Below are 26779 nucleotides of genomic sequence, written 5' to 3'. Positions count from 1 at the left end.
TGCGCTCCAGGGCAGGCAAAAGGCTGCTGCTTCTCTCCCCGGTGCAGAAGCTGACTACGCCTGCCACCACCCTGGCAGTGCTGACCATATTTCCGCCCTGGTGAGGCGTTGCGAAGAAAATAATCCCGTATGTCGCTCGGCGAATATGTCCGTACAAGTCATCCAACACTATAGCCGTGACAAGAGCCTACACAAATCGTCAGCTATAGGTCGATACTCCATCCTACCAGATTCGCAACCTTACCTGCTTGACTACGAGTCCTCCCAGCGAGTGACAGATGAATATAATAGGGCGATTTCGCTGGTACTGCGATCTTTGGTCAATCCCAAGATGCACCATTCACCCTTGCATCTTGCCCATCGTCTCACCTCTTGGGACCTCACTCCATCAAGCCTGTCAAGCAGTGTGTTTGCATGGTTCCTAACGGTTGCCTCGGCCACATTAAGGAAAGTGTTTGCATTATACCCGAAAAGGAGTATCCTCGCGTTGGGAATATCATCCGGAAGCCAGCTCTCAGGCCAACAGACTCCAGCTTCATTTGACCAGGTTTGCATGGCATGTTGCGCTGCCCCTCTCGGGTTAAGGCCATGAACAAAAACAATGCTAATCATGAACACGGATTAGTTCCAACATATACTGTGGACACGGTAAACGGAATAGATGAGTATACTCTATATGGGACTGCTGGTCGTTCCCGTTCGTAGGGTAGAGGACATTTAAGAATTCCTATATCCGCCTGTTAATTCCATCTGGACGACCATAGGCAGCTTGAGCGACTCTACCATTTGAACTCAGAAAGAGCGACGACTGTGTATGGGTCTCGGGGAAAAACTCGTAAGCTTGAGGCAGAGAGACAGAAAGATACAAGGGGGAACGAGGGTGTATTGAGGCGGAGCTGAAGCACCCCCCTCATGGCTGGATTCTCATATAACAAGAGAGAACACGAAGACCCCACTGTCAAGTTCACCACTGAACACGCCGGAATTCATTTTGGACTCCGCTGCCAAGGCGCTAGACGGGTTGGCTGCATAGTAGTTAATTTGGGGTGTCCCTATCAATTCCCACAGAGAGGGAATAGCTTATGTAAACACGGACCCATGTTCGCTCAGAGCGTCAGTCACCATGTAATTCTGCACTGCCCTGTAACTGTCCTGTGGCTGTTGTCGGGACGGTGTTTGATCACAGAACATGTAGACGCTCAGTGCTGTCGATTGGCTGCTGAGTGATTGAATTAGTAAATTTTAGAGAAAACCCGATAACCACATACCCCCAATGACGAGACAGAATATAGTTAGACTGAACAGGTTTTGAAATCGTGTATACAGCTATATAATAATGACTGTCTGCGTGCACTGAACACGATTCCAATCATCCGCGTTCACCGAAAACAGGCCAACCCGTCGATAAACAGGTCGCTCAGCAGCCTGGTCGTCCAACGGACGACGCAGCGGAAATACTGCACCCAAAGCAAGTACAAGTCCTGTCACAGTGGCTTCCCTGACGCCCCATATTGCTCTGTCGGTTTTTTGTGGAACCACGCCCTCGGTATCAAGAATGGTCGCCAGCAGCAGAAATTCATCGCCGACAGAAATACCTAATGTTTCATAGTCAAGGTGGTCCGGCCAGAAATCAGCTGTCAAAGGGCCGGGATCAGAAGACACGGCGCCATAGGTCAGAATCTGCTCGCTCTTGTATCCGTGAAGAGGATCCGTGGGATCTCGTTTTCCCAGCCACATAGCTGAAACCGTCAGACCGCGTACCGTCAGAGATGCCGTAACCTTGGGGGGGCCATAACGGTTCAAGGGGTCGGCGGTGCAGCTCGCATCGACGCGACCAAGGAGAGATTTTCTGGCCATCTTCGCTTCCAGCATGCCGTCCTTGCGCACATGGGAGACCTGGTCCTCTTTTTTCATGTCCAATCGCCCTATTCGGAAGGAAATGGGTCCAATGACTGACGCCCAAGACCACGAAGGAGCGTAGTATGTCGTGTGGCGCCTGGCTCGCGTACCAGGCGCGCGCGTCCGTCTCAAAGGTGTCGATCTAAATGGCCGCGGCGCCTTTAGAAACTCGTAATTCATGTCGTCCGATCTGGGAACGTCTACGTGCCAAAGCAAAAACTCAGCCAAGTTCTTCTTCCAGAGACCGCATAGATAGTCGGTTTGCACAACGGCACCCATATACTCAGCAAGGCCCGAGAGCGCATGCAGGATATCGGTACTGTATGTCAGCTCTCTCCGGGTAAACTCTTCCACAAAGTTCATCCACAGCAGTATGTCCACCTGGGGAGAATGGTAGGCTTTCTGCCGCTGGGCGTCGCGCAGGATGCGATCGACAAACAACGCCTTGAATCTCGACTCCCTGTCATGGTGCGTAATTATACACTTGCACTCACAGGCCACTGTCTCAGGACATTCCCAGGCGAGTTCCGAAGGCCCCAGATGCAGGATGCGTGGAGCAAGCACTCTCTCCTGAAAGCACCACCCGCGCTTGTTCAAAGTCGTCCGCGATTGGCCGTTTGCTGATGGATCGGTGTGGTCTCCGATTATATGGCCGACTTCTGCGTGGAATGCGTCGCGCAGGTTGGTAAGTCGAACAAAGGCCTTGACTTTACTGAGACCCGGCCCTAGAGAGTGCACCGCATAGCTGAGGCTCTGCTTGTCGATGCCCGAGCCAAAACACCCGCCATTTGGATCGGCTGAGCGGTTTGCAGATATCATCGCATAGCAGTCGGCATAGACGCCCTTCATCCTCGCAGCCTCTCGAGCCCAATCATCTCTATCATCCTGGATGATGCAAAGCGCGTCTATCCAGAGATACTCGACACCCAGACTGCGTGTGATGGTGACAGCATCCTGAAAAGTTTTGGGGAGAACTTTAAAGGGAATCTCTCGGAGCCGCTTCGAAAGAATTACGGTCGTCGTGGTCAACGGACTGACACCGCCCCAGCAATGACTGAGGGTTATGTACCTGGCCCTCTCGCCTTTACTTACGTAGAGGTGTGGTTCACCCGCCGACGGAATTCGTATCACTCTAGTAGGTAATTTCCCAACTGTAAAGTGACATTGAGTATGATTGGTGGTACATTTTTGGAGAAGGCCTTTGGTAATGCTGACACGAGCATCAGTCCAGCCCTGTACCGATACATCTCTGCCAGTGCCAACCACAGGCCACGTCGCGCTGCTCCCTAACAAATATGGGTTAACGTTGCAGTTCACTTCTGCCATTGTAGGGTAAAGTATTACCCTCATTCACATATATTTCGATTCGCCTTGATGGAGTCCCTATCGGTACTCCGTTGTGAAAATGGACGAGAAGTGGCGCCCCCTGTGCTCGCGAAGTAAGGACCAAGAAATTGCCCGACATATTGCGCCAGACCCCTTCACCATACGCTGCGCGGATCTGGGATAGGCAATCGAGCAGGAAGCGACAGCCGCGGCAGCTATTGACAGCTGACTCTATCTGCGCCATGCCAATAAAGTACACCAGCTCTGCATCCCGTGGCATCCCTCTTCGAAAGTCCAAATCATGGCACACTCTGCAGGCAAAAATGCCTGGAGGCTCTTGGCTTGCCTGAACTTTCCGGGTCGCATTCACGCTGGTTGCACCAGCCATGAGCCTCGCCTGGAATGAGGCAGAAGTGTCCTCCTCCTCCTTGTATCGCCATTCCGGGAACAGTTCCGAGTTGGGCTGCGAGCCGCGTTGACTCTTCGCACTACGGAGCAGGTCGTGGCCTTTCTGCAGGTCAGGATCCTTGGATACCCATGAATTTGGGTCTTTCGGGATCTGAGGCTCTGGATCCGCCCCTCGTCTTAACAAGTAAACCACGGCATCATAGTGCTTGAAGTGGAGAGCCAGAAACAACCCAGTTATACCATGGTCATCGACTTCAATGATGGGGTATCCCCTTTTATCAAGCATCTCGAGGATCTTGATGCGATTTGTGCCAGCGGCCGCAATGGCAAGATTGAGCTTCGTCATGTGATCCATGCGATCCGTGTATCGGTCTAGAAACCACTCAACCATTTCCTTTTTGCCGTGGATGACTGACATGTATATGGCATTCTGCTTTCCATCGAACTTTGCCAGCGGATCCATACCATGGTCAATTAAGACCGAGACTGCCTCAATCTGACCTTTCTGCGCTGCAACCTCCAAGGCAGTCTGGCCGTCGGGAAACTTTGCATTAATGTTGGTGCCATATTTGATGAGCTCAGTGATGGCTTCCGTGTTTCCGTATTCAGCTGCAATGTGCAAGGCCGTTTGCCCGATTGGATTTGTACCTGCAACATTTACATCGGCCCCATAGCGAATAAGGAGGGCGAGCATTGAGTTGTGAAACCATCCGACTGCCATGTGCAGGACGGACTCTCCTGTGCCAACCTCACAGGTGGTCCTGGCCTTTGCATCTGCACCCGCTTCCAGAAGTAGCCTAACCACGTCCTCATTCCCCGCGGCGATGGCAATGTACAGTGCCGTCAGCCCATTGCATCTTGATTCCAGGCTCGGCTTATATTCCAGTACAGCTTCCATCAGAGCTGGATTCAGCGTCGTTGCTGCCATGTGCACGGGCTTTGATTGTATGGGGCCATATGGGCTCTCAATATCGGCGTTGCGAGCCAAAAGAAGTCGTACAGTATCGACATGACCTTCTTTGATGGCTAGGTGCAAGGCTGTTGCGTTTTTGTCATCAGTGTGGTCCACGGGAACGCCCCGATCAAGGAGCCAGCGAACGGTCTCTGTCAATCCCTCGGTGGCTGCATCATGAAGAGAAATTCCCGGACTTGTCGGCTCGTTCGTGTTTGTGGCACTTAGACCGCCCTGGGGACGGGCTGGAGAGGACGTTTCGGAATGGTCAGAACCGTCCCTGGATCCTGACCGGGACCGGTGGACAAGTCGTCTTATGAGTCTCATTGTTAATAGGCAGCGAGCGTTTAATGATAGCCGATCCCGATCGAAAAGCGGACTCTGGGATATTGGAGTCAAGAGTCGATGGGAAGCCTTTTGGCTGGGAAGATGGACAGTCAAGGAAGGGGGGGGAGACAACACGCGTACAACACTCTCGCTTAAAATACAGTCCATCATTCAAAGGTTTGACCAACATCATGTGAAATGCCCTGAAACGAACGAAGTGAGAGGAAGGGTTTACCTTCGTGCGCAGGGTCTACCCTTGTTTAAAAAAACCTTATCTTTGATGTTGCTGTTAGCCAAATTCTGCTTCCTTATTCGCCATCTTCTTTTCTGCCCTCTTCTTATTCGCTGTCTCTTCTTTCCACCCCTTGTTTGATTGCACGCTGACATGTTGCCATCTTCGGTTAGGCTCTGACGGGCTCGCTACTAGTCCATTGGCCTTTCGTGCTCGTATACTTTCTTGCACTCATCTGCCCGCCCTACATGCTATCCTTATTCGCTACTCCTGCTCTTCTGTTACTTGCATGCTTTTGCGACGCACTTCTTTCAACACCTCTTTTAATAGGTTGCCTGCCTGCATGGCTTCGTATATTCTGCAGCATCACTGCCTTCATGTCCTCCCCACTTCCCCTCCAATACTCATGCCCAATATAGCCCTCTCAACCTCACTTTGTTTCTTCCGATATTATTGCCTACCGGTTTGCGTTTGTGTTTGCGCTTTTCTTATCTCATGCTGTTGGCTTTTCTTTCCCTCTGCATTGCTATATGCTCTTATAATCCTCGTTGTCTCCCCCCGATTTCCTCTCTGAGAATATCATTTGACTTTATATATTCTCTTCCGTCACGTCGCCAAGGTCCACGTATCCCACAAATCTTCGACCACAAGCTCACGACTTGCTCCTCCAGCCAGATCAGACTGCACAGATTCCATTTCCTAGCCTTGTTTTCTATGATCGAGACATGCCAACTGTGATGCTTACGAACGCCTGCTCGCCACTTGACCAGGTCAAGATTTCCATCGAAAGTACTGCTCCCTTTATGTTCAGCTTTAGGTTGAAATCTTTTCTAGGCCTTCACTTACTCCAAGCGATCACCTCTGACAATCTTCGCTTTTCACCCAACCCCGATCTGCTCATGGAGATGGAGAGATTGCGTGATCTACAAGCGAAAACACTGGCCACCTGGTCTCTATCGCTCTGATTGGCTCGCTTTGCTTCATATGATATACATAGTGCTTAATATTGCCACAGCTTCCGCCCACTTTTTCACAAATGCCACGCGACACAACGTTTCAGGGCTTACAGCGTGCCGCAGCGCGCGTCCCCCAGTGAACGAGCCTGCGAGAGCGTACGCAAAAGACTTATGGTGTTTTGCTGTAGAGAACTTCCTTCCACGCGCTCTTCTGATTGGCTTTTTGAGTTACCTCTTTCGGTAAAGTGCTGTTGTAGGTTAGGGTTCTAGGGCTTCATATGCAAGCAAGCAGGTCATGATTGCTCCAATATCGCATCTAATGCAGCTAACATCCTACCAGAGCATGCAGAGTATTGCCACGCCAACATCCCATGATACGCTCCATTTGCTTCCGGAGTCTTGACGACTCTCATCACAACGTGGGCGCGCTTGGTATAACCCTCGAAATTTCCTCCTGACTTGCTGCTTATCACGTCCCTGCCAAAGTTTCTAGCTACCCAGAGTAGCCAAATATCCTGCCAGAGTTGTACCATACGCAGCTGTAATAATTACAACGTGTATGCTTTACCTGCCCTCATGTGTACCGTTGGTTTAGCTACAGGCTAGAAGTGCAAGTGTGCAGACGATTCATGCTCTTCATTGAAAACAACCAGCAGCTTCAGATAATGACAGAACATACACTTGCTACTTACGTTACCTCAAAGTTTACCCTCCAGCTTTTCGCAAACGCCTGGGGAAACGAGTAGCGTAGTAGACATAATAACCTACCTGTGACACTCATCCAAGTCCGCTTACGAGTTCAACCTAGGTCCGTCTCATTTTTATTCCTTCTATCGGGACGCGCAGCCTTAACTATAACCCAGCCAAAGCGTGTAAGTATATGTCTATTTTGATACAGAGAGCCGGATTCACACGGATAGATATATGTTACGACACCCTTGTCAGTCAACTAGTTGAGGGCGGCCACGCCAGGCAGAACCATCGGGCAACGACAACCAACCGAACCCCGCAACAAAGAGATGCCCGCAACTTGCCCGCTGCTCAGCCCGCGGCTCAGCGATCAAGACGTGAGCACTAAACCCGATCGAGCAAGCCACGAGAAAATCAAGTCTATATGTACCTGTACGTACTTGATTTTCTGGGAACCACCAAACCACCCAATCAGGCACAACACGTGACCAAGTGATAGCACGATCGCACGATAGCAACATCGCAACGCTCGACCAAGTGCTATCAAGCTATCATCATATCGAGCTACCACATCTACCACCACTGGAGCAAAGGGATATAAGGACATTCATTACCATGTACTTAGATTAGTTCTTCGCGTTCAATACAACTGTCATTGATAACCATATCGTTGTCACTGCTAGTACGATTCGTCCATACTCTATCACAAGCGGATATACGTATCCGGGCCTTGCTTCTATCTTTGCTGCTTGGGTCTTAGGACCATTGTGTTAGTTCTCCAGAACCTTGACGTTGTTCTCAGGAGTCGCCCCGCTCCCAGGATAAGTATCGTTACCTCTTCGGACTAGTGGATTCTAGTCACCCTCGTGCTTGAACTACTACACTAGCTGGTTGCGCAGCTTAGACGGATCCCAGGGTTTGACAGACCCCTGAATTTTGGAATTCAAATACAGGCTGAGAGCCCCGCGCAATAGTCCAGTCCGCGACCAGAGCATTGTCGTCCAGCTTCTCGATGGGACACCTATCCATGTATCCAGTGGATAAGAACTGTTGTCAAGTAAGTTAATATTATACTTATCTTTTATCTAGATTGGGAACGCAGGGAAAGGAGAGCTCACATTTGGCTGCCAGGACTGTGTGAGTATGAGACCCTGAGGGTCATTGGGCAGCGTGTCCACAAGTGCATTGAACTTGGCAGCACTTGTGCCTGGCGTAGCGAAGATGGCGACGGGGGTTGTTGTAGCTGTTGCCGTGCATGTTGATGAAGTTGGCGTCGTGCTTGTCCGTTTCCTCCCCATCGCCGCCGCCCAACCCCCCAAAGGGCCCATGGATGGCCCGTTAATAGACCACAGAAGCCCATTTCCAGCCCATTCGGCCCTAGAGACCTCATAAAATATTAACCAACAGTCCAGGACCCAGGGGGTCACAGCCTAAGTACAACGCAGATCATAACATTTCTGTCCAGACGATAAAATAGATGTAATTCAGTCATATATGAGGCAAGAGGGTATACTAAAAAATATCCGGCCTTAATCGAGATTTGGAAAGAAGTTGTCTGCGGTATAGAAGGTCATTAGTGGGCGGCTGTGCGGTATATAATTGCTTATGTAGAGGATATATTATCCTCCATGGAAGAACAATTCTTCTCTCAACAACGAGCGCTTGAAACTGTAGAAAGTATTTTTTTCTCTGTAGTAAATAATAAAGAACAAGGGATTATTATTCTTATTTCGGAGTGGTTTCCTACATTTTCCAATTTCTAGGTGATCAGTTACAGCATTCTTATGAGGAGAACCAGAACGGACGCAAAAAACCGTTATTTATTTATTTAATTAGATTATTAAGCCCCTTTATGAACACCAAGACCAGACTTTTATGCAACAATGGGCTTTGTCGGGGACCCATCGGGGACCCATCGGGGGGCCGACATGGGCCGAATGGTCGGGCTTGGGCCTAAAAGTTGAGCCACGGGCCCACGTCGGGTCGGGCTTTGGACCCAAGGGTTGAGCCCACTGTCGGGCTCTGAAGATGTCTACACCTGCCTGACCTGACCGCCTATCTGACCTGACCACCTATCTATATATTCTCCTTATACATTGAACCATTACTTTCCTAATGATGTTTGAGCCTCACAGAGCCTGTGTTGGCATAATTGCCTGGTATTCTGTTCTGCGGCCTCCCTGCCGCGCAACTTCAAAATCTCTAGGACGTTCCAGCAAAGTCTAATATAGGACTCTAGGGCATTACTATCTTGTCTACTGTCTTGTAGCTTATCTTCTATACTTTATGATTCTCCTAGTGTACTTGAAATATTCCTGAATACGCCTCAGCTTTTTCTCTATAATTCTTGTCACAGGCCTCTGAGTTTTGGGCAGCCTACTGGAAGGTAGAATACTGTCTCTTGAGCAATGCAAATACATTTGTTATTGTTTCTGTTGTGATTCGAGGCTCGACCAGGTAAAGAATAGAGCTTCGTATACGAAATTTATTCTGGATACAAGCAGATTGATTGGAAATCAATCTGGTATCTATCTTGTATATATAAGTCCTCAGTATCTCGGATGTGAATACTACCAAACGAATCTTCCTCTGGATCACAACAAAGCGACAGCACCAACTTGACTGTCTGACGAACGCGCGTCTTATCCACGAGATCCAGCAGTGGACGGACGTCGCGGCCCATGCACAGGCGGAGCAAAACCCCACAGGTTGGACGAGCCGTTACCAATCATCCTGTGCTATTCACATGGGATCTTATGCCGCCGCGATCCCACGACGTGCCATTATCTGGTTTCCAGCATGAAAGTGATGCGGACCCATTGGCAGCGCGTCCATCAATGGTCCCAAGCACCCAGAGCCCGGACGGGACCGGGCTGCACAGGAGACCGAGCTGCAGTGGTCGTACGAGGTTGTCTCCTACCAGCAGCTGTTCCCGTCGTGCGTCGGCTCGCATTACATCCACATCTGCTTCCCGTACGGCTGGGCGTTGCCGCCGCCGCCGCCGCCGCCGCCGCCGCCAGACCCTGGCGCAGCAGGCGGTCGATGCGGTCCTCCAGGCGTGGGAGCGGGCGGAGGCCGCCCGTGGCCACGGCCCCGTCGAGGCCACCGATCCCTATGACGCGAACCCGTGGCTGCGCATGATGCGGAGGGCCCAGTATCTCAAGGGGACCCCGCCGGCCGACCTGCTGCGCAGCGTCGAGGTGCCCGACCCCGACACGGCAGACCCCGTCGAGCAGGGGGTGCAGGTACTGTACGACACAGTTGACCAGTTGGCGTGGAAGAGCTAGCGGACGGGGCAGCATTGCGGGCCGGCGATCCGCATGGAGGCAATGCGCACGTAGGCGTGCGGGCTGCCACACCGGCCGTTGCTGGCATGCATGAACGCGAACAGCGTGCGGAAGCACGTCCAGCCGTGCCAGCAGATCCTGGCGTCTTTCGCGCGCACGCAGCACCTGCACGGCCAGCAGGCGTGGAAACGCCCCGTGTACCACCACCGCGCGGCTGCAGAAGTGGGCGCGGCTGTGGCAGCTGGTGCAGCACCCCGAGCCGCAGCCGGAGCTCCCGGCGGTCGACGAGGCGCTGCAGCTGCGTCTGAGCGGGCGTGCCTAGAGTTTTGCGTGGAGCTGATGAACCATCGCCGCCGCTCCCATGAGAACGAGAGCGTGCTGGTCTGCGCCATGGCCGTGCTGGGTCGTGGGGTGGACGGTTGGCGCGACGCGGACAGCTACCCCCCATCCTATCGCGGGTGATCAAGGTCGCGCGGTTCTTCGTGGTCGAAAAGGCGCTGTAGCTCGATCCCGCGGCGCTACAGATCGTGGAGATATGGCAGACGCAGCAGACGGCGGGGCCGTGGGCGCTGCAGAGCGCGGACGACGAGCTGGCCGATGTCGACGAGGGATACGCGAGCGGGTCGACCGCGAATAGCCCCGTGGCGCCACTCATCGAGGGGGAAGTTGGCGACGACCTCCCGGGCAACGACCCTCCGTCACTAGACTCTCCCAATATTCAGTCGCTGCTGTGGGCCTGAGTGGTCCACTACCTTCCGTCAGCCAATCGGACCGACAAGTATTCCTGCATGCCCAATACAGAGAGAGTAATCGTACAGGGGTGCTCTTTCTATCTTTTCTCCCACCAGGTTTTTAGTCGCTTTACCAGTCCTAGTTGATTCTCCCTAGTGCAGCATCACTGCACAAGCACGGCACCCATGAGGGTGCATGTTACCAATCTTCCTTTGACTCACAACAGTGGGCTATATACTTGGATCTCAATAATTACCACACTGTTTTATTCTATACAACCTATGTTGGGTCATCCATACGACAAAAACTACAATGTTCTTATAATTTCGTCTGTTGATTCTTAAATCTTAGTCCGCTGTTATAATATTGCTTGCAAACGAATTCACAGAGAAACCCTGTAAATCTACATAACCTATTCATTGCGAGCGAGTCACTCTTTCTCTTTGCTTGTCTTGTTTGTGGACACTGAGGGTCACCCGCGGGTAAGGGCCGGGTCTAATATAGCACACCAATTCGACCGTTGATTTAGGGCTGCCAGGACTATGATGCAAATTTAAGTAATAACTGCCTAGCGCGGTTAACTTACTAGTAGCCACGTTTGGTAATGGGATATCTATGAAGGTCTCCCAAGGAAGCAGATGCAAAGGAGAATCATCGGTATATACAGGAAAATGGCCGTAGTAATAATGCCCATGAACGGGGCTAAGCCAGAAAGCACAGAGTTCCAAGCTGGGAGCATAGCACAGAACAAATAGGCGAGCCGGCAAACTCGATGCCTTGTTTTCTCACCCAATATAAAGCCTATCAATCTCAAACTTGGCTGGCTGCCCGGGCAACCTCCCTGGAGTTTCCCAACAGCGCCAATCAGGGGAAGAAACATTAAACAGAGCATCTGTTGGTAGTAGACGGGCTTAGAAGCCACGCCTATTTACAGGGATATTGACTCGATCCCTGTACCTGTACGTAATGTTGCTGCTGCATTGACGATACATAGCATGGCAGCTATGTATAAATTGTCTTGAACCAAGGCCTCTGGTATAAGTTGTGATTAGGGATATTTATCACCCGGCTCAAGACTGCATGTTCATCGCCAGGCCATGCATGTGGATCCGCCTCAGGACCTCGTAGCATATGCGTCGCTTGGGGTTCAGACCCATCTTGTGTCAAGCTTTGTTGGACAGCAATACGCAACGAGTCGGGTTGAGCAAGGTCATTCGACTTAAATGCACCTTCGCTAAGTTCACTAATCGGGCAGCTTCGAGAGATCATCGGACTTCTTATATTCTGCGACAGCGTATGAGGTTTCCGCGTTAGCTTTGGCAATAAGACGTGAGCGAGAAACCCTACTAACCGAGGTAAGTCTCCACCACATTCAGAATGGGTGAAAGTAACAGCAGCACCGGTACCCACTGCCCAAAGCTCTAGAAATTCTCTTCCAGTATGGGCTGGCCAGACTCAGGCTGAGAGCGTTCTACAGATGAAGGCGCGGCAAAAAGCCGTACAGTCCCCCAGGATAGTGAAAGAAAAAGCCAAGACAACTACTGGATCGTCAGCGTTTCGCAAAACAGCAGAGGTGTAGAGCATTGAGTCCGTCAAACCAAGGATAGCCTTGGCCGCGATGAGAATGGCAAAGGCGACGAGGGTGAGGAGTAGACATGTTTTTCGCCTCCACCCAGTAGAAGCCAGCGCATGCCGACCGAATGGATCGACCATGTTCATCCAACCCACCCCTGGCTTCTTTCTTAACCACAATGCGGTGAGGGATCTGCTCCACCTATAGGATTTGGTGACTTGGGAGACAAACGTTGTCACCAAGACAACTTCAGAAAGTAACGTGCCACCAAACTCACCGGAAATGGACATTGAAAACGAGGACACTGGGTTGCCATCTGCTCGGGGAAAACAGCAGCTAGCTGGCGCTCCAGGAAGAGTTCCGCATGCATCCCTCGTTTCCAGTCGGTATAAGAGCAGCAAAGAGCATGGCAACAAGGCAAACCATCAGCGGAAGTTGCAGGCGTAGAGCGCCCTCATGATTCCGCACGTACATTCGAAGGAATGTCAAAGTGGATAAATGCGTAGTAGAGGAAAACCAGAAGGCTGATAAACCGCATCGGAGTTGGGTGTACCCACTTATAAGGATAGCTATACCGGTTACGGGCTGTTGGTCGCTCATCATCAGAATGTACTTGAGAAGAAAGCGTCAGCGCTGAAATGAAACAGCGGAAGTGTAGAGAGCATACGGTCTTCAAAATAGCGGACCACAGGAGCGAGGGTAAGCCTTTCCTCTTTTTCCATATCCAGGTCAAGATGGCTTCATCAATTGGACTAATGTCTGCTCTCGAATGGGAGGCGTGAGAAAGGGGCCCTCCAACATATCGCACCACGAGGAGCCCAAATGTGATATAAGCTGTGCCGGCAAGTTCTATCAGCACCTGTAACACTGAAGTATTCAGATCACCTACCCCAATTCCGGAAACATCCTGATTAGGTTCCAATGCAGAGCCCTCTAGGAAGAATGAGCAGTTGGCTGGCTGACACGACATTTTATGAAATCCGGACTGGTATACTTGTCATTTGCAGGTAGGTGGTCCCCCTTTTGAAAGGCCAAGTGCACTTACCTCGGTTTTTGGAGCGTTCTCGTAAAGAATGTATTTCAGCCTCGTCGCTGGGGCGTGTGCCGGGTATCCCGAGTGATGAAGGCACAGCCTACTACTCTCGATTCGAGCCTTGTTCAATTCGACGCATAGGATATCCGTGTTCGGAAAATGGTGTCCAGCAGGATGACGCTAACTAGATACAAAAGCTATATATCGTTCTCTCGCTGGAATCGCTCTAGAGTCTCCGAATCGTCATGCCCTCTGCAGTCGCTAGCCGCCAAGCACAGCGCTTCTGCCTTCAAGGCTGCTCTTCATTAGAAGCGTGTATTTTGCGCATCTCTTCACCAAGCCAAAAAAAGGTACCGACTTACTAACAAGGAAGGTTGACCAAATCGCATGAAAACAAAGAACGCTACTTCACTCCGGCTAATTTATCGCGAACCAGTTCAATGGCGAAATATTGCGCCTTGGCGAAAGATAGTGTCAAGATTTCCCCGGGGGAGCCGATATATAGTTCTCGGGTCTTTATCATTGTGGTGGCCTGTACGTGGCCCGGAGAATAGAGCATCGTGTCTGAAAGGCCTACAGGACGTGGCTGATGTTTTTCATGAAGATCGAATAGGAGATTGATGAATTGCTTCTTTCGTGTAGGCATCCCATTTCGGAAGTGGACGATGATGATCGGTGGAAGATCTTCTGTACAGCCGCGCTCGGCGTTCCAGCCATGGTCTCGAAAAATTAGAGAAGTCTGGAACAGGGATGTTTCAGCCTCACGTGTCTCCAATTGGCCCCCCGCATTCCTGTCTCTAACAAGTGCTGGAGACACGGGGGCCAAATCATAAAAATAAGGGCATATAGTAATACGCCCGATTACTTCCGAAAAAGAGGCATTATCCAAATGTTAGAATATATTTTAGTTTCTCTATACTAGATCTGTCATGTGCGTATAGGATATTGAAAGATTCCTACTAGCTTATTATTTGATAGCAGAATATTATTCCACGTTAATAGTAGTGATTGTTGGGACTACCAGGAAAACAGGCTGGTCGGGGAAGACTTCCTATGTGTCAACCTTGGATGATACCGGTAAACCGCATTCAGTATCTTGAATTAAATTTGCAATCTGGAGAGGTACGAATTGCAGCGCTAGTGGCCGGAGAGTTCGTACTTTTGTTTCACTTTCATTGTCCCTTTGACAGACCTACCGGACTGTTATTATATATTCGGGTCAGATAACTATTTGGTAAAAAGGTGACGCTTGTTTGGTTGCATGGCGTATATGAACTGGGTGTCGAGTCGACACTATGGTATACAGCGAAAAGATGGGAAATACGACAGACCGGAAGAGTGATGGGAGCGATACGGTGGCGGTTCAGAGGATGTTTCCTACGGTGGGCGGCCCAACCGAGCTAGTGGCGGATAAAGTGCGCGTTCCTGCCCCAGTATGTATGCGGGCGGAGAATGTATGGGCAGCGACGCATGTAGGCTCTATAATCAACAACACGAACATCACATTGGTTGGAATTAATGCGATTCAACATGGAATAGATTCCTTATACGAAGCCTTGACCGAGCCTCAATTCACCGCATGGATTAATGCAGGGACTAGAGCGGAGTCTACTGTGGACTCCTAACCAAGATACTTAACTAGATTCTCAGCCGCAGGACGAGGCGACCGGCAGGAAGGGAACCCCGGTATGGAGGCCACGACAGGCATTGTCGAGGCTCAAAGTCCGTCTTTATGGAACAGTACATGTACGGTCGAGGAAAAGACCGATAGCTATACTTGTTGCCTACATATCGCAGACAAGGTGCGCGATGAGCGTATGAATCCAGTCAATCCACAAGTCAATATTGTAACAAGAGCCTAGATTCCGGCAATATCAACCTTACAGGCTTCCAAGCAATGGGGCCAGCTCCCGTCCAAGAGACACAAGAAGTGAACATAACAATTCGTTCAGTGTAGGCCATCCATGGCGCCTGCTAACTGCCGTGTTGTTCTAGTGCTCCAGTTCCGTCTCCAGTGGCATCCACTCACACCACACGCAATTTTTTGGATTTACATTCTCGGGTCCACACCGTGACCGTCCGAGAGAACCCGGTAATTTGTGTATTGCTCGGCGCGACTGGGTCTTGGGGAGCAAAAGCTGGAAGAGCATGGGGTCGTTGATTCTGGTGTACGATGAACAAGTCGGCGTTTCTACAGGGCCGCTGACGAACGATATTGTGCAATATGTGGGTTAAATCTTCTTTCTGTGTCTGGTGTATTAGTCTATATACTAACTCGGCTGACATCCGGCGAACCCTACCCGGACACCGACGAGGAGGCGAAGAAGCAGATCCGGGCGTTTGGCATATCTTGGCTGGGAACACTTCTCGCCATGGCCGTTATTGTCGTTTACCTCGCCAATGTGCATGCACTGTATGGGGATGCTAACTGCGTTCAGTCTCCAAGGAAGGTGAAAATTAGTCACCCGTTGACGGGTAAGCGGCTGTTCATAGAAATACATTTATGTTGATTACTCGTTGTACCTCCGCTCTATATACGACGTTATGAATGGTCTTCGGTCAATGGTATCACAAATTTGCTTTTTATATCGAGCCATTTGGCTGAACAATCCTGCATGCCGTGAAGGACTCCGATAGCTCCTAGGACAGAGATAATAGATACACGATATATTACGGGCCGGACCGTGCGCTTGGTCGCCTATATCTCAGCGATGTATATTACGGCAGTCGTCTGCAACAAGCAAGCTGCAATTGAGGTCCGAGATATATGTCAGAATACGATATCAAGAGCAGAGGGCAAAACACATTGTAAAAAAACAAGCATTTGGTTACACTCAAACCAGTAAAGTTTCCATCTCCGCTGTATGGTCCTGATGAGGAGAGCTGAACAAAACCCCTCAACGGCGTGATACACTCTCCCTGAGTTCCAGAATATGGCTCTTAAGGGAATTCATCACGACTTCCAGGGAACACAGCATGCCCGCAAAGCTCGGCAGCGAGTCCCAACACCGCTCCTGCAATACCCAAGTCTCTGATATCATATTCGGTCCCCAATCTTGCAAAGAGTTTACTTGTTGACTGCTCTGAGCGACCATGGACAGATCCCTCATAGCCACTGCGTCCTTCTGCAGTGGAGCCTTCAATCTGCTGTACTCTTTTTGGAGATCAGGGTTTTGGTCTGGAACAAAGCCGCTGCGCCGTTCCATGAGCAAACTCAGATCATCCAGCTGGATCTCCGAGGGAGTTTGCAAGACCCCCAGTCTCTGCACCTCCTCTCGTACATTGCCAGGGAAGCTCCCGTCTCGTGAGTTCCTCGAAGAGATTATGCAACTCCAGCAAGCTATCCTGATTTCGTTGCAGCTTTCGACTTCACTTCCAGAAACGCATTGGGATTGCTCACAGCGCCCGTTACGTAGCGCGCCAAATGGTCCCCAACCAGTGTCAGAGGATAATGGGCAACAGTCTGTGGCAAGACCGATAGCAACGGCTCCCTCGCGCACACTGCGGCTGACAACGAAGCATATGAATGGAAATCGTCGTTCTTGTGGCCGACTGCGTAGTCGGAAATTCCTCGGATGGAGAGACAAGGAACAACATCTACCACCGCTGCCATTTCCATCTCATGACACACAACATATTCTCGGTCGTCATCTTGGAACGCTCGCCGATGGTCCCCTCATGCTGCAAGTTAGATATATTTAATGCTGTACCTCTGGGCCATTTGGCTATCGGGAGGCTCAAGGGTGGCGGCTTAAGATTATCAGTCGCTAGTGATATGGCGGCATTGGCAGCTGCAGCCTTCGTCATCTGCAAAAGCAAAAAAGCCTGGCTAGCTGTACTAGGAAACCTCCACGATCACCACCTAATGCTGATACTTTGGTCCCAGAATGCAGCTGGCGGTGAACCTAACGTTCAAGACATGTCTGAAGCCTAGAAGATGCCATCGTCTTTCCGATCTACGACGTGCAGTAGTCGGAATAGCCCTCGTACTCCATGACGCTGCCCAAAACTGGCTAGGATCAAGGGAGATGGAAGGTTGATAGTTTTTTTTTTCCCCTATCAGTCTCCGTGTTCTTAATATACTAAGAGTAGTAAGTAGTTAGTGATTGCCGAGATGATGTCAAGGCTCCGACCACAATACCGGGCATGCGAGATACATATGTAGGCTGTCAGTGGGAATAAACGGCAGGGGATGCTGTTTAGTTATACGGCAAGTTAATCCAACCGAAGAAGCCACCAGGTTACCCAGAGCCGACCGCTGATACCAATGGCATAGCGTATAGTTGTGATGATCGTGGCAGTTCTGTCGCGGATTTCCGTCAATCGCCCTGTCCAGATACTGATCGAGCTCCTGACGACATGGCTCCTGGAGATATCTCTGGGCCCGCTTCTGCTCTGCAGCCGTAGGGTTTCGCAGCTGCGCCGCCAGCTCATCCCATCCCGACGGCGGGGTCGGAATCGCCGTACTGACCTGCGTGTAATCCAGTAATGTCCGCGAGGTCCTCGACAGATGATACAGTGGCTGCACTGCCTGCTGCAGGTGCTACAGAAATCGCTGGACGATCGCTTTCTCTAGCTAAGCATGGCACAGCGGCAGCATGAATAGCATGCTCTTCCCATCTTACTCTTGGTATCACTGCCACCACCGAGCTCCCGCACCCCTGGATTGTCTGCACGGAGGGCCTTGCACCCTGCGCAGTTGGATGTCCGGCTGCCACAATATCTGCCGCCACACCTGGTATCCCCCGCTGCCTTCTCCCACGGCCTTCTTCCCGAGGATACTAAGCACGTTTCGCCGCCTGAGCAGATGCAAACTCTAAGAAGCGATGCCAATTCTCGCTGTTGAGCCGAAACAGCGCCTGCCGGGGTGCCATCGTACCCTCCGCCTCCATAGCCCACCGCCGTGCATCAGCTTGGCCAGATGCGACAGGAGTGCCGCCTGGGGATCGGCAATATGTCCCCTGGGCAAGACGGGACCGTACCTTACGGGCTAAATGCCGGATTTCAAATGGAGCCGAGCGATAGAGATTGGGTTCTGGTTGAGATCAGTCTCCGCTGTAACGCGAATTTAACCTTCGGGCCAGATTCTCGGAGCTCTCAAGCGGGTGGTAGGGTGGGGTGGGGGCTGGCTACCCTTAGACCCTCGACAAATGGCGGGACTAGCCAAAAATAGTGAACGAATAGTTTGCCGACCTCCCACGAGAAATAACAGTGGATAAAGCTTCGTGTCGCTACTCACATAGAACCCCTTGTGGTGTGTATAACCAGCGTCACCATCTCCCTTGATATACATATTGTGCCGACGGTTAGTGCCTATGTTCATAGGCTGTACAGGCTGAGTCTGTAGGACTGTTGTAAGTGCCTAGGCACAGGAAGGTACATCTCAGCGTACTCTATACCGTGTATCCCTCCTGACTTTTCCCATAATGTACTTTCGAGCAATGATACGTCATTAAAGAATACCTACCCACCAGGTACTAAGTAGTAGACATCTGTGCTTACTTTTACTTACCTACCGCAAGGAAAGGACAGGATCACGGAAGGCAACGGTCCCATCAGCCTTGGCTTGTACCTCGGAGGTGCCATTGTCCCTAGCAAATTTCCTGCAAACTTTCTCTTCCAAAGTCATGATAACCCATTGAAAAAATTCAACACTCTGGTTACTTTCAGGTTGGAAGTTAAGTGGTATGCAATGCGCGGGTCGGTCTCGGCTCCCCTGCAACCACATGCACCGGTGGCGTGCAACTGCGCCACAAGTGCTTGGGTACATAACTACATTATCTCCGTGCCAAACTCACCCACGCTTACATGCACTTGTCGTTTGTTTATCCCGTTCTGTCATGATCGTCCGTTGCTGCGCAGTACTACGTTCATGCCAAGCGCCAGGCGGTTCCCGTCTGCCTGAGAGAGGCTTGATATGTGGAGCCGATCAAACCAATCGGAATCCAGCAAAAGGACGACTTAGCACGACGAGCGATTAACTACAAGAGCCATAGATATGTATTCACCCGTTCTCAGTACAGTGGCTGAAAACCGTCTTTTCAGCACAAAACGCACAGTACCAATGGACTAACAAAGATCTCCACTAGCTCTGTCTGATTAGCCAATGAAGTTTCCTCTTGTAGCAGGCTTAGAAGTCAAAATTCAATGTCTGTCCTTTCCACCCTCGTCCTCCCCCAGTTATCCGGAGCATCGGTCTCTTTACCCGTGTGGGAAAATGCTTAATATATTTATTTATTTGCTGGACAAGTGAACCGCTTTTTGTACGCTTTTAATTAGCTCCCTCCTTTTTTATTCTTCCTGGATTATGTAGACAATATATAACAATAGCAAGTGGGCTGAATGTCGACTGTCCTGCCTCTCTTTGACATTAATATTATTTTATTTTTTCGCTGTTCTGCACCTAGTCACCAAGAGCTGCCTACATCCGGAAATACAAAAGAAATTTATCATCGCTCCGTGCACCAATCCACGGGACCCCTTCAAGGTGCGTCTGCTCCGTATATAAATAAGAAACTATCCCTCGACCTTGATTCTCTTTCTCCGCAAATCTCCTCTCGGTTTTGAGTTACTTCTTTGAAGCCCATCTTCACCACCACTTTTATATACTATTTTGTATTCCAGCCTACTGGATTCTCACAATGGACGCACAGTCGGGAAACACAGCTTGGAGAAACCCAGAGTGCTGGTATGGAGAGGACATATCACTGCCTCCCGATGCTGATAATTCTTTGTCTATTCTCAGCCCAAACCCGATTGACCTTTCATTATTTGGTCAATGCCCGACTGGATTATTTGAAGTGAGCTCTGCAAATGCTCCTGGTACTAGATGTACGGAACCCAACATGGACGCCCTACAGTCCTTATTAGCCGCTTCAACCGATAGCGCAACAGCGAATTACCACCGTCAGATATGTGGGAATGTGGGCGATGATCTAGACCGTTCTGCCCACAGTGTTCCAGCCGCGCCCAGAGACAGGTCTAGAGTAAAAGCCCGCAGATCGCGTCGAAAAAATGTTTCCAAGTCAAAGTAAGTTGTGCATGCGCCTCACTACTTGTTAGATTCAGTGATATTCTGACGATATTATAGATCCGGAAACCAGCGCCTGCAGTGTGGTTGGAACAACTGCGATTACAATGGCACGTTTGGACGCAAAGCCGAGCTGATGCGACACATTGACAGTAAACATGTGAGCCCTGGCGCACACATGTGCCCAATGCCGAACTGTGGAAGAGCTTTTAACCGCAAGGACAACCTAGACGAGCATCTGCGTGTCCATTTGCGGAACTGACGATTCACGGGTCATCCACCATCTCATGGAGTACGGTTCAACAGGACAGATATCGGTATTGGCGAATGGTATATGTGGAGCGTGTGTTGTGCTTTCTAGATTTCATTAGGGCTTCATTCGTGTTCCTCCCGCGCACTTGTCTTTAGCTGCCAGTTTTATATAGAATCGTTGGGCACCCCGGTTGCATCCCTCTAATACATATTTACCGGACTCTGTGGCGCTCCACGCCAGGACACACTGATCGAGCCCGAAGGACATTTTGCTGCTTGGAATGTTTTGGTTTCTTTATTAAGGACTGTTGAAGCGAAATAGCACGCTAGTTTTCCCGCATATCTTCCCATCTTTCTCTACCTAGGCATATACTTCGTTGTGAATCGAGGTTCGATCAAGTAAACAGTAGAGCTTCGTATACAGAATTTATTCCGCATACAACCACATTGGTTTCCGACCAATGTGATACTCATCTTGTATATAAGCCCTCAATTTCAGATGTGAATAAAATCATCTAGTACTATACCTCAATTGCGAATAAGGCCTGGCAGCCTTGGATCCATTCATGACCTCGGCGCACCTGGTCCTTGGTGAGGGCTGGCAGACCCAGCACTGGCCAGGTATGATGTGGAAGGTCCGTATCTGCGCAAGCATCAACAAGTGATCGACCAACTCCCGGGTGTCCCATCTCCATTGCTATCCAAGCTTGAATCTCTATTAACTCCCTGGTGCTCACCTAGATTGGCATTAGCATCCGCACTGTGTTTCAGGAGAAACATGGCCGGAGGAACATGGCCTAGCCGCGCGGCCCCGTCGAGTGGAATCAAATCCTCTGCTTCTATGACAACGATAAGGGCTTTAAACCTGATGCTGCAGACTTGCGTACAAGGCCCATTTGCGATTATGCCTTATGTCATACGCTTCAATAATCACATGCTTCACAGCGCCACTACGGGTATTGGTCCAGACAAGACACAGCCACGTTAGGCTATTGTACACGTCCTCATGCAGTCAATGCCATGCGGGCGTCCAGCGGAGGGCAGAGCACATATATTGCTCCTCCATTGACACTCATTTGCGGCCTTGTAAAGAAACTGTTTCCCTTAGGAAGAATAAAAATGGGCTTACTCGGAAGTGAACATTCCAACTGGAAACTGCATCTTTATCGCCTAAGCTAAGCCCGATTCCACCTTATACAAACGCATCATGCAGCGTACCGTGGCATCCAGTCGCTAATATCTTGAGATTGATGTTGCGGCACCCCCGGGCTGATCGTATGCTCCAGGGGATACCATCATTGGCACTCTGGTACGCCAGATACCAGTCGTCACTCCGGAAGCGAAAGTGGTAATAGCGCCGGCAGGCCGAATCAAGGTCAAAATTGATGAGGGCAACAGTCGGAACGTATACCGAAGTGAACATCGGCTTCTGAGGGGTGTGACGGATGTCGTCTTTTGCGGCCCGTTACATCTTCCTGAGGACAGCGAGGAAATCCTAATTTGGCCTTTTAGAACAATTCAAGTCTGCACGAAGCCATCATCTCCTCGTTTCTAACGAACCAGCGTCCTCCGACAATCAGCGACATTGCCGCCCGTTTCCAATGCAGTGAGTTGACAGCGCGGAAGGGTCTACAAGCTTTGGCAGACTACCACGGCGTTGTGCTTCACCCACATTCTGACGAGGTCTGGGTGGCCCACCCGTTTTCAGCAGCACCCACGACCTGTGTTGTTTCCTCGGGCGAGCGGAGATGGTGGGGAAACTGCGCCTGGTGCTCGCTTGGGGTGATGCAGCTCGCTGGCCGCAACGCGACTCTGAAGACAAGGCTTGGTGCTATCGGCGACGAAGTGTCTATCACCGTCGAGAACGGGGAGCTGGTAGAGAAAGATTACGTCATACACTTTCCAATCCCAATGAGTAACGCCTGGGACAACGTCGTTTATACCTGCTCGGTCATGTTACTGTTCCGCAACGAAGCGGAGGTGGACGAGTGGTGTTCCACTAGGGGTATCCCTAAAGGTGATGTGCGGCCAATTGAGCAGATTTGGCATTTTGCTGCCGAATGGTATGGACGCCACGCCGACGCGGACTGGACAAAGTGGTCATTGCGCGACGCGGTAGAGATCTTTCGCCGTCATGACCTTACTGGTCCAATTTGGTCGATTGAGGACAACGCAGGGCGCTTTTGAGTGCCAGAGCATGATGAGGACAATTATACTGCCTACGCACCCGTATGCTCATGGGAACTACGCGCCTTTGCCCGGCCATCTGTTTGTTCGTGGTCAAGAGGTCTTTGATGATTGACTGGTATCACCCGACACAAGGATGGAGGACCTCCGAGAGCAACCCGATATTTTTTTGGGTTAGGTTGGTTTGCAATCGCTTACTTGATCCCTCGCGAAACGATAAGCCGATAAGTTTCTAGAGCAAAAGTTTTATTTTCGTGGTTGGCGTCTCTAATCATAGCCGCAGCCTTCAGCTAACGGAGGATATAGTTCCTCATAGTCCAAGGCATTGTGAGCGGGTAGTCGAACCTCGGTAGAGAGGAGCGGAGATCAAGTGTTCCTTAAAGACAACATTCGGAGCGCTTTGGAGTACTTTGTAGGAGAGAATTCCTCAGAGCCCCTCGTGGAGTGGGCCATCCTCCATCGGATTGTGACTTCGTAGCCCTGAGTCCCTTTGTTTCTCCTCCCCCCGGGCCCACCTAACTTAGCCAGTCCCTGACTGGTCTCATGTCCAGACTTGTGTTGAGTCATAAGCCTAGCCAACGACGCGAGTATCACGTGTCTTGCAGCCAGTCGCTATAGGTCGTGCTGAGCCTAGTGAACACGCCATCTCACTGTTTTAACTGAGGGTCCCTTTTAGCAACAATACAGCCGGGTAGAAAGCTTCCTTCCTAGAGGAAGCAGAAGTGCGGGAACATGTATAGATAGATGTCTCAGCAAAATCAGCGCGAAGGCTAACGTATTTCCCAGCTGAGTCGGACACCCTAGCGAGCCGGACATCAATGCATATCACATACCAATAATTTAATTTGTGTGAAGAGGTCAAAGGGGAGAATCATGTGCAGGTATGCTGTTCGTCGCCTCTCTGAACTTCACACGACAAACTTAGATACAACATTTACTCAATAAGGACTGGGTATTGCCATGGGAATGGTATTGGAATGATGAGACCTGGTTTATGTGGAACTGAAGTTGGCAACACTTCTCTAGGCTGACTTCGCCAACCTTTGGCGACAGAATTCGCCATCAAAAACCGCTGATGACGGTCACCTTCGGCAGGCAATACCCGTGCAATCAGGAGCCGTGCAGCACGGAGACCGTTAACAGGATTCGGTCCCAGTTATTGCGGTTTCCGTCAAAGTATTCAACGTAGTGGTCCATACCAGCGAGAGACGGAATACAGAAATTGTACATCGCCGTTGAACTGAGTTTCGACGTTTGATGGGTCTAGATCTTTGAGACGCGTGGGACATTTACCTTTCAGGCACAATGTAGCGGAGCTAGACCTAAAAGGATAAAGCACCATCTCTGCGTCGTTATGTACAAGCCAAAATCCAAAAGAATATGTGGTCCTGAGCAACCAATCGCTGGCTAGTGGAATTTTACCACTCCATGTGCTGACTGTTACGGCACCCTTGTCAGTCAACTAACGTATTTCATTAGTGAATGTTCCCCACCAACGAGCATTTCACCTCACTGAGCCGTGGGCTGAGCAGCGCGCAAGACGCGGGCATCTCTTTGTTGCGGGGTTCGGTTGGTTTTCGCTGCCCGGTGGTTCTGCCTGGCGTGGCCGCCCTCAACTTGTTGGCTGACAAGGGGTGCCGTAACATCTATTTGTAACATCTATTTTGCTTTTTCTTGTTGCTGGTAATCAAACGACAAGGGATGTGGCAATTGTAGAGGGTGGCCGTTGTAGTACATAATGTGGGTCTATATTGACCAATAGATAGCCAGAGAATTCAAATCGAGCCCGACTTATTTAGAGCATTATGCATCAGGCAAGCATGTATATGTAACCTGAGAACACTGGTCTAGAGCATGTAAGATCAGTTGCACGCTCAAACTATCAGGACTCAGGGATTACAAAAATAATTACTCTGGTAGATATCATTCATAGGAAAGAGGCAGACCCCTGTTGAGATTCATGATAGGCTTAGATCACTAGCATTCTGAATACGACCATAGGGCGGTGTCTGTTACAGTATGCGCAACCAAGATCTAGACGTCAGCAAACTACATCAACACAAGGATATCTACCAGGATTCCCTTACATTGACAACACCAGAGTTTATATTGGCTTGAGTAGACCATGGGATATAATCCCACCTCTGGGCTAACGCGGGACAGGTCGAAGAGATGGAATGGGCGGGGTACTGCAGGGCCGCCAATAAGGAGTTGCAAAGCATATTGGAAACCTTACACTAGCGGGTGGCAACCGACCCTGCAGAAACCACGCTCATTAATAACGGCTGAGGCTTCACCGTGATAGTAAAGGAGTTGCTATACCAATGCATCCTACACCTGAGCCTCGTTACAACGCGGTTGGGATGATTCACCCCTATGGCCAATATAGACCTGGGCGAAGCGACTAGCGTTTCACCACAGTTGCTGGCTACCTCTATGCCTTTGAAGGCCTACCCAGAGCTACACTGCAAGAAACGCTGTTCGCGATCTCAGGGCATGCTCGTCAGCCAATCAGTAACGGGTTCATTTATTCACGAAAAAGTCCGCCTCACGGCACCGTCGGGCAGCGCATATAGTTTGTATATAAACCCCCAGTTCCTCCAGTTTCTCCAGACAGTGACCACTAACTCCTCCATACAAGAGTATGGGCCTAGAACCAATGGTTTGCTTGGTCGCCCCCAGCAGGAAGGACAACAAGGCTCGTTGATGCCCGAGCTCATCACACTCAATAACGGAAAGCACCCGCGAGCGATGTGTGCTCACCTAGATAATATCAGGACTCGGTAAGCAGATTCAGATTCATTGAGAGCAATTACCGCCTAAAGATGCGGCTCAATTCTATTTCTATTCTTCTAAGCCTCTAAACACGAACCCCGCCGTTCTCCTTCTTGACCATGGTGTAAGGAGCGCCCAGGCGCTTGAGGACTTTGATCATCCGCGGCTTAATAAACATTGGCTCGGTGACGCGGATATACCTCTCGTAGTATTCCTTCTTCAGCTGAACCTGTACGTAGCTCAACATTAAACTGGGACATCATTGAGGAGTATCCAAAGTCTTATATGTACCTCTTTCAACCAATCCAACGGCTGAGACCTGGTAGATCCAATTAGCACCCCACGGCTCTGCAGTAGCACTAGCGGGCAACGTACCAATTTTCCACCCACAACAACTCCCCTGGATTCTCAAGGGACTGGTAGACTTCGAAAAACGTGCACTCGGGTTCAGAAATAACCTTTCCGTAGACGGGAAGAAATTCCTCGAAGGATTCGGATACGTTTTCTTCGTCGATGAAAACGGTGACCTGAAGGGACATTGCGGAGGACGCGGCCAAGGATGCCATGGCAAGAGGATAGATTTTGGATACTAATTGCACCACAAGTCTTAAATAAAGGGTATTACTCGCTTTTTATGTTCATCCCGGCTGCCCGCGGATATCCCCATGCAGTATCCTTCCGCCGTTCTCAAATCCATAAGACCCTACGGAACGAGATATCCTTGTGTGGCTAAAGCCAATCATTGAACCTGCCCGGCTGTGTATGCCAGAAGGCTCGGAGGGCAGCTGATATTCTTTCTCCGGCGGACCCACTGCGCTTCTCCTAAGGCGGACCAGCCGTCGTGAAGTCCACCGTAAGCAAAGACTATCGTCTCCTTACTAGCGGACTTTTTCCGCCTCAATATGCGCAAATACTGTCTTGGAAGAAATTTGTTGTGACCTGAACCGAGTTGGGTCTTAGGTCTGTCGGGCTGCTCACCGACGGAATTCGCTTTCGATGAGAAATTAGCCGAGTATGTCAGTGTTTTGTGTTCAGTGACTTGGGATACGTCTTTATTTCGGTCAGATGCGCCATAACTCGCAACCGATTATATTAGACATTCCGTCCCATTCATTAACTA

The 26779-nt window shown here is 50.3% G+C and overlaps 5 protein-coding genes across 5 annotated transcripts; 3 read left to right on the top strand and 2 right to left on the bottom strand.

The window, feature by feature from the left end:
- Positions 1-1326: 1326 nt before the first annotated feature.
- Positions 1327-4912, bottom strand: ATEG_08482 (uncharacterized protein; the record flags this gene model as incomplete). The annotated part of the gene is made up of 2 exons (XM_001217620.1): positions 1327-3178; positions 3390-4912. 2 exons carry the CDS (start codon positions 4910-4912, stop codon positions 1327-1329), a joined length of 3375 nt encoding a protein of 1124 aa, XP_001217621.1.
- A 4715-nt stretch (positions 4913-9627) lies between these two features.
- On the top strand, positions 9628-10817 carry ATEG_08481 (uncharacterized protein; the record flags this gene model as incomplete). The annotated part of the gene is made up of 3 exons (XM_001217619.1): positions 9628-10040; positions 10182-10458; positions 10581-10817. The coding sequence occupies 3 exons, from the start codon at positions 9628-9630 to the stop codon at positions 10815-10817; spliced, it is 927 nt and encodes a 308-aa protein (XP_001217620.1).
- Positions 10818-20056: 9239 nt separating this feature from the next.
- On the top strand, positions 20057-20707 carry ATEG_08480 (uncharacterized protein; the record flags this gene model as incomplete). Its single annotated transcript, XM_001217618.1, has 2 exons — positions 20057-20445; positions 20506-20707. 2 exons carry the CDS (start codon positions 20057-20059, stop codon positions 20705-20707), a joined length of 591 nt encoding a protein of 196 aa, XP_001217619.1.
- A 1109-nt stretch (positions 20708-21816) lies between these two features.
- ATEG_08479 (alkylmercury lyase family protein) lies at positions 21817-22884 on the top strand (the record flags this gene model as incomplete). The annotated part of the gene is made up of 3 exons (XM_001217617.1): positions 21817-21832; positions 21984-22102; positions 22261-22884. 3 exons carry the CDS (start codon positions 21817-21819, stop codon positions 22882-22884), a joined length of 759 nt encoding a protein of 252 aa, XP_001217618.1.
- A 2860-nt stretch (positions 22885-25744) lies between these two features.
- Positions 25745-26198, bottom strand: ATEG_08478 (putative quinol monooxygenase; the record flags this gene model as incomplete). The annotated part of the gene is made up of 3 exons (XM_001217616.1): positions 25745-25888; positions 25951-25978; positions 26035-26198. 3 exons carry the CDS (start codon positions 26196-26198, stop codon positions 25745-25747), a joined length of 336 nt encoding a protein of 111 aa, XP_001217617.1.
- Between the last annotated feature and the right edge of the window lie 581 nt (positions 26199-26779).

This window comes from Aspergillus terreus, genomic scaffold (genome assembly GCF_000149615.1).
Source record: "Aspergillus terreus NIH2624 scaffold_12 genomic scaffold, whole genome shotgun sequence".
In the NCBI taxonomy this organism is placed as follows: domain Eukaryota; kingdom Fungi; phylum Ascomycota; class Eurotiomycetes; order Eurotiales; family Aspergillaceae; genus Aspergillus; species Aspergillus terreus.
This window is presented reverse-complemented; position numbering and strand designations above follow the sequence as displayed.